Raw genomic sequence first — 10293 nt, forward strand, 5'->3', positions numbered from 1 at the left:
AAGAGAGAGAGAGAAGGAATCCCAAGCCAACTCGGTACTTAGTGTGGAGCCCTGCAGGGCTTGATCCTATGACCCTGAGATCATGACCTGAGCTGATATGAGAGTCAGACACTTAACCAACTGAGCTTTTTATTTTTTATGAGAAAGTCGCACAATATAGATATGTGGGGTTTTCCATTTAATGTTTATTGTCTTGACATACTCAGATAAACAATAGTTAGAGCTTAATTAGCAATTATAAATTTAAAAAGGAGAGTAACAGGGAACCTGGGTGGTTCAATTGGTTAAATATCTGCCTGAGGCTCAGGCCATGATCCTGGGTCCTGGAATCAAGCCCCACTTCATTGGAGGAGGGGGGTCCCTGCTCAGTAGGGAGTCTGCTTCTCTCTCTCCCTCCTCCCACTCCCCCGACTCTTGCTCTCTGTCTCTCTTAGATAAATAAAATATTTTAAAATATAAATAAAGAGTAAGAAAACAAATTTTAAAAATTGTGAATTTAAAGCTTGTTGAGTAAAAAATCACTTAATGAAGTAATTGCTTCAGTTAAAGTGTCTTTTTGAATGACCTGTGTGAAGTCAACTTCTTCCATCATATCCCAAAGCAAGTCCAGATTGTGAGGACATTAGCGCTCACGTGTTGTTCTCTATAAACTCTAAGTAGCCATTTTAATACCTTCCCACTTAACCTAATCAGCCACTTCCGCTCCTTTTTGAAGACAACAGCCAATCTCAAGAAGTAGGTGTGACCTTAGGCAAGCCTCATCATATAAAAAGCGCATTCATCCAGAGAGGACTTCTTCCCTGGGATAGACTGAACTTGCAGTTGCCAGGCTTTGGAGAGCAGAGTCCCTACTGACCCCTGAGATCCACAGACCTTCCAAACCTTCCAAACCTTCCACACAGGCCAGTGAGTATGGAATTTACAGTGAATATTTTCATGCCTACTTTCTCTTATACAAATACTTTCAATTTAGCTGTGTCTTGCTTGGGTCTTGTCCCAGCAAAGAAATAGTTTTCCTAGTTATTTAAAATGGCATCAACATTTAAAATATCTGTAATTAGAGCATTTTTAATATACTATTTGTTATATTGAGTTGATTGTTTTTTATTCTATTACCTTTTGTGTTGCTAAAAAGTTTTTTAGGTCCTAGACATTTCTGCAGATTTTTAAAAAAGATTTTATTTATTTATTTATTTAGTTAGTTAGTTAGTTATTTGAAAGAGAGAAAGAATGAGAGAAAGCAGGAGGAGAAGCAGAGTGAGATGGATGAGCAAACCCCATGCTGAGTGTGTGGCTTGATGGGGGCTTGATCCCAAGATTCTGAGACCATGACTTGAGCCAAAATCAATAGTTGTGGAGGCTTAACTGACTGAATCACCTTGGCACCATGAGATTTCTGCAGTTTTTATGCAGTTATGAAACCCATAAAGTGCCTGAAATATTCAACATAATGTATGCATGTAATAGTCTCTACACCCATCAACCTAAGTTTAGTGTGCTGAATGAATTAGAAGACTCTTGTTGTAAAAGTCTATTTACTATCCCTCCCCCTTCAGTTTGCAAACTATTTGAAAAGTGTTCAAAATAGAGCCAACAAACCGGTAAGGACTCCCAAGAAGTGGCGTTGGTCACCACAGGGAAATATGAAAAAGATGAATTGATCATGCTTCATTTAACTGCATCATTAACTTCATTAACTGTATTTAGTGCAGTAAGGAAATCCCAGTGCTTATTCTCTTTTTTGTTTGAAAAAAAAAAAAAGATTAGTTGTTGCTAATTAGTACTGTAGCTTGAACATTCACCAGTTCAAGATATGAAGATGCTCCGATGATCTGAATTGACTCTAGGAAAAATTATTTCCTGAACTAGAGACAAAAGACAATTTTTATACTTTATTTCCTGAAAGGAAGAGTTTTGTTATTAAAGTTAGAAGCATAAATTCAACTGATTATAGTTTCAGAAGTCAAAGGTGAAGTTAATACTGATCAAGCTAAACAAACTTAAATTAATCAATTTTATCTTTAGAAGAGAGCACTTGTCAGTTTGGAGACAGGATGCATGGAGGCTATTAACATAAAGATGAAGTCCGTGTGTGTGTGTGTGTGTGTGTGTGTGTGTGTGTGTGTTGAAGTTGTGGCCTTATGGAGCTAGACGGAGAGCTTGAGATTCTGTATGTGCTTCTGGACTGATGAGCTAAGAAATGTAATTCTGAAATCATCCTAACTTTGACTCTCCCCAATCTTTAAGTTTGTCCATGTAGTTTAATTCTGATTGAGAGCATGGTCTATTTGAAACAAAAAGGATGGTGAAGATGTTCTTGTCCCATTTTCTCATTTGTTTCACAGCATAAGCCTAAGCTTCTATACTTACCATGCCTCATTTGTATTGGGGTTAAATTGGTAGGTAATTAGATAGAGTTCAAGCAGACAAGCTTTAGTCTAAATAGGCTTTTTTCTTTTCCTTATTGGGGCAGAAGAATGACTTTCTCTTTTTCTTCTGTTTTTTTTTTTTTTTTTTTTTTTTTTTAATTTACAGAAACATGGATTTGGACACCTTGCAAGCCTTTCAGAATGAACTCATCTGCTCCATCTGTATGAACTACTACTTGGATCCTGTCACCATTGACTGTGGGCACAGCTTTTGCAGTCCCTGCCTGCGCCTCTGCTGGGAGGAAGCCCAAACCCCAACGTATTGCCCTGAATGCAGGGGAATTTCACAGAAGTCAGATTTCAAAACGAATATTACACTCAAGAAACTGGCTTCCCTTGCCAGGCATGCCAGAGCTTACCATGTCAACAGCTTCGTGGAGCAGATTTGTGTGGTGCACAAAGAATCAAAGGGGCTCTTCTGTGAGGCTGACAAGCGCCTGCTCTGCGTGTCCTGCTCTGAATCACCAGAACACGTGACTCATAGCCACTGTTCAGTACAGTGGGCTGCTGAGGAATACAGGGTAAGTGAAGCCTCTAAAGCAATTTGGAATCTTCTAGGCTTCTAAATCAGAGAAAAAGATGAAGAAAGTGATAAGAAAGTTGATGTGAGTGGAAATGGCAGAGGAGGTGATTTTTCAATAGAAGTACCAAGATGTACATGCATCCTTTCAATGCTGTTGACCAATTTTTAAAATATTTTATTTATTTGAGAAAGAGAGAGTATAAGTGAGGAGAAAAGGGAAAAGCAGGCTTCCCCTGAGCAGAAAGCCCAACATGGGGCTCGATCTCAAGTTCCTGGGATCACGACCTGAGCTGAAGGCAGAAGCTTAACCGACTGAGTCACCCAGACACCCTGCTGTTGACCAATTTTGATGCTATAATCTTAGCTATGTTGAGCCTCTAGCAAGTAGCCTCAAGCATGTCCTTAGAAACATTGTCCAAATATGTGCAGGTGATGCCATTGTGGGGCAGGTGGCTAGTACCAGGAACAGTGGCTTCTGATGCAAGCTTGATTCCTTCATAGTCAGGTTATATAAAATTCTGAGCACTAATTTATCAGGAAATGGATTATATTATCTACAGAGTGCCCGCAAATCTCTACTATGTTTGTCATCTCTGATTTCCCAAATGTTGGAATCAAATTAGATTAATGGAAAGAAATCTGACCACTCCATGGTAACTCAAGATTACAGTTTTCTCACCCACTACCTTTTCCCATAGGTAAGGAAATGAGATCTATAATATCATTTTCTGTGTTGTTAAAGCTCATGGTTATCTTGCAGGAGAAACTTCTGAAGAGAATGGGCTCTTTATGGAATATGACTCAGGAAATGCAAAACAATCTGAATCAAGAAGTTAGCAAAATAGAGTCATTTGAGGTAAGAATGAAAATGTTCTGTTCTTATGCAGATTGATATAATGCTAGTTGAGACTTTTAGCTTAATTTAAGTTACAAAATAAAGATAATGTTTTTTTTTTCCAGGAAAAAGTAGTAGTTTCAAATGATATATCAATAACCACAAATATACAGGCCAATAAAAGCTGGTGCAAAGAATGCTAGCATATGAGTTAACTAGGCTATGATAGGTCCAACCTTGAAAGTTTGGATGGACCTTTTCAGACACTGGGTTTAAGAAAACATCATCATACATTTGATGTGAAACAGAGGAGAGCAATAGGATAGTACCTAGAGGAAAGGTAGAGAATTACTTAAAAATCTATAAAATATGGTATATACAAAAATATTTTTAAATTTTTAGAAAAATCAGGCAAAAGAACAAAAGAAAAAAAGAGGTTCCAGGAAGAAAGGAAATAATTAACAGAGCATCACAGAGAGACAGATACTGGGACTCCTTAGAGGGCTTGATTCAAACAGGAAAGGAGTCTAAGAACATAGAGACAGGGTGGTCAGAAAGGACCAGCAAATATCCAAGACACTTGGAGATGTGAGGCACAAAGTTTGTCAAGCACTTTCTTGATGACACTAAGGAAACAGTACTCTCTGTTGAGAGTGAGGATATGTAACCCTTTACATCCACTATCTCTTCAGGACTATGTGGCCTTAAGGAAGGTGATGATCAAAGCAGAATATCAGAAGATACATCTATTTCTCCATGAGGAAGAACAACTCCATCTGGAGACAGTGGCGAAAGAAGCAAAGGAGATTTTCCGACAACTCAAGGAAAGTGAATTCAGAATGACCCAACAGAAAGAGAGCCTGAAAGAGATGTACAGAGAGCTGACTGAGATGTGCCACAAGCCTGACATGGAGCTACTCCAGGTGAGAAGGGAGAGTCCATCCTCAGAGGCAGGAATGCTTTTTTGGGCAATGTTGCCATGACATTGAAATGTTGCCCACATATACCGTTACTCTCAGCTAAGTGATAATGCTCATTGACTTGCATCATTATGTTTCTCCAACCATTTATTTCCTCATATCCTGGTAATCTTCGGGAGATTTTTTGCTCATCTTTTAGTAACACCTAGGATAAAATTATCGCTGTATAATCAGGAGTACTAACCACGCAGATAAACTATCCAAAATCAGAAAAAAACCTGTAAGCAAAGGAAGGTCAGCTTTGTTGCAGTGATCCTCCATTTATGTTTCCTAATCCATTGTCACTCTCTGTTCTACCCCCGCCCTCCGCCCCAGAAGTATCTTGCCGAAGATACTGAGATTTTATCTTTTGCTTAAGCAAGAATTGTAGAATTTGGTAATCAATTTCAATGTACTCTACAATTTTTTTTTAAATATCTAAGTTCTCTGTTTTGCTTTCATTGTTATCATAAATGTCAGATTTCTTCTTAGGAATACGATGGGCAATGAGTGAAGTGAAAACCTAAATCATAATGCATCACTACACATCCCTAACCTCCCTCCTTCCTTAATACATCCTGAGGAAGCCTGTCATGCTCTAGTGTAGGTTCTATTATGAAGGTAGTTTCTGATTGTTCTTTAGAGGAGAATAAGGGAAAAATACATTATTTAAACGAACAAGAATACTAGAGAAGATACAAAAGAACAAAACCCTCATGATTAATGTTACTTTTTTTTTTTCCTTGCAGGACTTGGGAAATGTATTGCAAAGGTGAGTTTGCCCTAATAAATTCTGATTGCTGATGAAATCTTTTGTTGATAAAGTGGATGTACATGTTTTGACCTCTTAACATCATTCTTTGTGGCTACTTTCTGTTTGTTGTTGTAGTTTTTTAGAAAGATTTATTTATTTTAGAGAGAGAGAGCGAGCAGGGGATGGGGCAGAGGGAGAGAGAATCTTAAGTAGACTTCCTGCTGAGCATGGAGCCTGCCTTGGGGCTGGAAACTGGGACCCTGAGATCATGACCTGAGTGGAAATCAGGAGTCAGACACTTAACCAACTATGCTACCCCAGGCACTCCTACTTTCTATGTGTTTTAAAAGAAGCCCGAAGACCTTGGTCTCAGAAGTTTTCTTCTTAGGTGGCTGGATTCAAATATACTTAAAAACCACATGATATTCTGGGGTTTGTTCCATCCACTCCCCTCTCCCCCATCCTCTCCAGCCTCATCACAAGAAATCTTGCTGAAGGAATCTTTCTAAGATGTCACAGAAGAGGTCCCTACCCTAGAGACTTGGATGTGAAAAAGACAGGAAAGAGGGAGATTCCCTAAGAATGGGGAAAGGGTCATGATTTTGTTCCCAGCAGTAGAAACAGCACATCTCATTATAGGCAAGGCCTCAGAGGGGATGGCTTCCTGGTGCTCACTGGGGGTTCAGGCCCTCAGGACCAGGCTGCCAGGCTGGAATTAGAATCTCTTGCTGGATAGAAAAGAGTAAATCTGCATGATTCAGTGGGCTTTCCTGAATATATCATTGGCGACTACTTGCACACTGCAATTCCAAAGGCTTGAGCTGAACATGCTGCTCTCTGTAAGACCCCAAGGATCTTTGCTTTACCTGAGGTTGGAGCAAAGGGAAGGGATGATTCTCAGTGATTTTAGAAATGGAATAATATCTGAGAAGAATGGGGAAGTTGGAATTCAATAGAATTGAAATTTAGAAAAACAGTCACATTTCTTATATCCCCAAGGGTGTAGAATATAATGTATACCCAATTAACTAAAATGAGAGAATTCTGATGAAAACTCCTTGATTAAAAACTGAAATTTTTTAATGGTTGTGTGATTGACCTTTGGCTCGGAAATATAACTGATGTCATTCTATACAGGACTGAATTGGTGGAGGTACAAAAGCCTCAGCCAGTGAACCCAGAGCTCACTCCACAGAGCATCACGGGAATCCTAGATGTACTGAACAACTTCAGAGGTAAGAGACAGTGCTTTGGCAATCAGGCCTCCATATCCTTGGTTCTTGGAAATGAGCCTACTTGCCTTTTAATTTTATTTTTTCCTAAAAAAAAATATATATTTTTTCCTGATATGAAGGTAATATTAACTTTCCAAAATTATTATCTCTTTTCTCTTAATAGTCATATTACAATGACCAAGACTAGGGCAGCCCCAGTGGCCCAGCAGTTTAGCGCCACCTTCAGCCCAGGGTGTGATCCTGGAGTCCCAGGATCGAGTCCCACGTCAGGCTCCCTGCATGGAGCCTGCTTCTCCCTCTGCCTTTGTCTCTGCCTCTCTCTCTTTCTGTGTCTGTCATAAATAAATAAATAAATAAAATCTTAAAAAAAAACAATGACCAAGACTAAATTTTCCAACTTATACTTTGCCAAAAATGCAAAGCATGACACATATTTTTAGTTACACCTGACATAAATAGGGCAAGAGAAAAGCAATCAGGTTGGTCATGTGGTTAGGAAGAGATAGAATATTTAGTTCTCAGAGTAGCAAACAATATTTGTATATTTATTTGGTTTATTCTATTCTTGAAAGTTTTGGGTGTGGCATTGGTGGTTGTTAAATTGATTCATATTTGAGTGCATTTATCATGCATTGTTCAAAGAACAGTTATTACTTATAAACTCGGAAAGTTTTGATGGAGAAAGACCAAAATTGCCATTGGCAGAATAATTTTAATGTTATTAGATCAATCTCAAAACCACTGAAAAGGCATGGGATATGTGAACAGGGCTCAACCATAGTAGGCCTACAGTAGAGAGCAAGTCTAGACAGCAGAGAACTGATACTGGGATTCCACTGAATCCGGGGTGTGAACAGATAATGTAAAACCAGAACATTCTTTTCAGAAGTTCTAAATTTTGCATATGTGGATTTCTATCAAATTTTTGACATTTGAAAAATGTAACAGGTACTAGTTATATCCCAGGGAAGACCCACATAATAGCTAAGTGCTATTTATTAAATAGTATTAAAGACAAAAAACACAAGAAGAGTTTTTCTAAAATAAAGAAAAAAGTAAAGTAAAAGAAAAAAACCTAGGTGTGTCCTGAAATAAATTATCCAGATTGACATTCAATGACTGCTTCCCAGTTCACAATATGTCCGGATGCTTTCCTTTTTCTGTATGATTGAAGGGTTTCTGTGTGCTGGAGATAGGTAGTAACAACTCTTGTTCTTCATAGACAGTTCAGAGTCTGAACTCTCTTTATTCTGTTTTGTGTTTCCCTGGAGGAGGGGTAATGAAGGGTGTAGTTGGCGGGTAGGGAGCCCCTGGCCCTCAGGACATGGAAATCCCATTTGCTGACCTCAATTTTGCCTCCGCAGTGGATAACGTTCTGATTCAGGAAGCCACCAATCAGTACATGCGCTTTTCTAAGGATCCTGGAAGTACATTGCTTGGAGTCGCCCAACGAGACATATCTGGAGAGCCCCAGGGTACTGAGAGCTGTGCAGCCCCAGGACCTCAGGTCTTCACCTGCGGTAGGCATTACTGGGAGGTGGACCTCACATACTCGCCAAGCTGGATCTTGGGAGTCTGTAAAGATTCCTCTACCAGCGATGCTGATACTGGTTTTCACCCTGAAGAAGCATTTCTTCTGTTTTCTCTGAAGACAGACAATCATTATAGTCTTTCCACCAGCTCCCCAACCCTAATCCAGTTTGTGAAAAGGCCTCTGGGTCGGATTGGAGTGTTTCTGGATTACGACAATGGAACTGTGAGCTTCTATGATGTTTCCAAAGGTTCCCTCATATATAGTTTCCCTCCTTCCCCCTTCTCTTTCCCTTTGAAGCCTTTCCTTTGCTTTGGTGCCCCCTGAAAAATCAAGTTCCATGAGCATTTATTTGATGAATTCCCATGTCTGAGGGGCTTCCTGTCCTGAAACTTTTTCACAGGAGGTAACAAGAGAATACCATCTTGGAGCACACTGTGACTTAAGAGACAGAACTGTTACGTGTTTGTAAAATGGCATAACCATGTTGAATGTATACATTTGTGTATTAAATTTCCTTTTAATAAAATTGTTTATATTTTTTGGAGCATTTTCTGGAATAGAGTCAATGCCTTTTCTTCTTTATTAACAGTTTTAGTGAGATGAAATCTGCATACCATTAAAGTCATTCCTTTAAAGTACATAATTTAGTGGTTTTTGGTAATGTCTAAAGAATTGTGCAACTATCATAACTATTTACTCCCAGGACATTTCCATCACTTCCAAAAGAAACAAGAACCCATTAATATTTACTCCCTGATCACACCCCCTCATTCTTCCTCAACCCTCAACTCTCTTTAGAGTTTTTATGGATTTTTGTCTATTATATATACTTCATGCAAATTGAATCACAGAATGTGTGACTCTTTGTATTTGGTTTCTCTCACTTAGCATAGTGTTTCCAAGGCTCCTCTGCATTGTGAGCAATGTGTTTTATTTGCATATTTGAACCAGATTGGAGTAGAAGGAATGCAGTGGTATGCATCTCAGTTTAGTAAGCAAAAGAAGTGGTGCTTATTAGTTTTCTCTTTAAGTCTGACCTAGTTGAATAGATTCAAGTATCTGAAATTATCATTTCTCTAACCCCTAGTCACTCATCACATCTGGGCTGAAACAAGAGCTTTTTAAGGAAGTTCTTCTGACTCCACAGACCAGGAGTGCAAGTGAAAGCCTCACTTAGGACCAGTTAGGGGATGGGGTAATCTGATCTAACAAGAACCTTCAAATTTCAATGAGTTCACAGATGTGTTCCTCTTGCATGGCTGCCCAAATATGAGAGGTGGTCAAGAGGAAAACTGACATACTCATTCAACAACTATCTATTATCTATGTGTCTGTAAAATTCCAATTTGTTGCCATGTCCCATCCAGCAGGAAAGCTGCAAAAAATATCTGGGGCAAAGTGATCTGACTTTAAGGAAATGAGCTGGTGTTTTCTACAGCATTTCTGTTCCCTTCCTATTGATTCACAATTAGCCATACAGCACATTAAGCTACAAAAAATATCTGAGAATTCTGAATACAGAGCAAAAAGGAGATTTATTTTCATTGTTTCAAAAGAGAAAAATGAAATGACTGGCACAGTAGAAGAAATCCCAAGAGGTTGTGATCAGTGAAAAACAGGGAGCCTCAACAAAAGAGGGTGTTGTTCAAGGTTAGACCAGGTCTCAGTGTTCAAGAGGAATACTCTGCTTTTCACCATTGTCAAAGTGCCAAGCGTTTATCTATTCTAAGCCTGGCTAACTGAGAGCTATGTGGCCGGAGCATCTTATTTATCTTTACACCCCTAAATGGATGACTAAGACAGAAGTGATTCTCCAAATTTTGAAAATAGTTATCAGAAATGTTCCATTGTTCTTTCAGTCTAGCACACTGATTCTCTAAGTTAGCTTTCTCTCTTCTGTATTTCATGTAGCACTGCATTGATGAGTAGAGAGAATCGTTATTGCTAGCTGCTTTCTGACTCGATGCCTCTTTCCAAGTGATCTCAAATTGTATAATGTTACCTGCTGGAGTTTCAGTCTAGCC

General features: G+C 39.0%; 1 protein-coding gene across 1 annotated transcript; it reads left to right on the forward strand.

The window, feature by feature from the left end:
* Positions 1-842: 842 nt before the first annotated feature.
* Positions 843-8732, forward strand: LOC129506751 (tripartite motif-containing protein 64C-like). The gene is made up of 7 exons (XM_055320726.1): positions 843-906; positions 2536-2950; positions 3713-3808; positions 4480-4710; positions 5496-5518; positions 6638-6735; positions 8100-8732. The coding sequence occupies exons 2-7, from the start codon at positions 2540-2542 to the stop codon at positions 8591-8593; spliced, it is 1353 nt and encodes a 450-aa protein (XP_055176701.1). The 5' UTR covers positions 843-906; positions 2536-2539; the 3' UTR covers positions 8594-8732.
* Positions 8733-10293: the final 1561 nt, after the last annotated feature.

Source organism: Nyctereutes procyonoides, unplaced genomic scaffold, assembly GCF_905146905.1.
Source record: "Nyctereutes procyonoides isolate TBG_1078 unplaced genomic scaffold, NYPRO_anot_genome, whole genome shotgun sequence".
Lineage (NCBI taxonomy): Eukaryota > Metazoa > Chordata > Mammalia > Carnivora > Canidae > Nyctereutes > Nyctereutes procyonoides.

Bases quoted from the DNA above. Each gene is read 5' to 3' on its own strand.
- LOC129506751 (XM_055320726.1), top strand. From the start codon at position 2,540: ATGGATTTGGACACCTTGCAAGCCTTTCAGAATGAACTCATCTGCTCC. The intron at 2,951-3,712 runs GTAAGTGAAGCC...GTTATCTTGCAG, and splicing joins GGGCTGCTGAGGAATACAGG to GAGAAACTTCTGAAGAGAAT. The intron at 6,736-8,099 runs GTAAGAGACAGT...TTGCCTCCGCAG, and splicing joins TGTACTGAACAACTTCAGAG to TGGATAACGTTCTGATTCAG.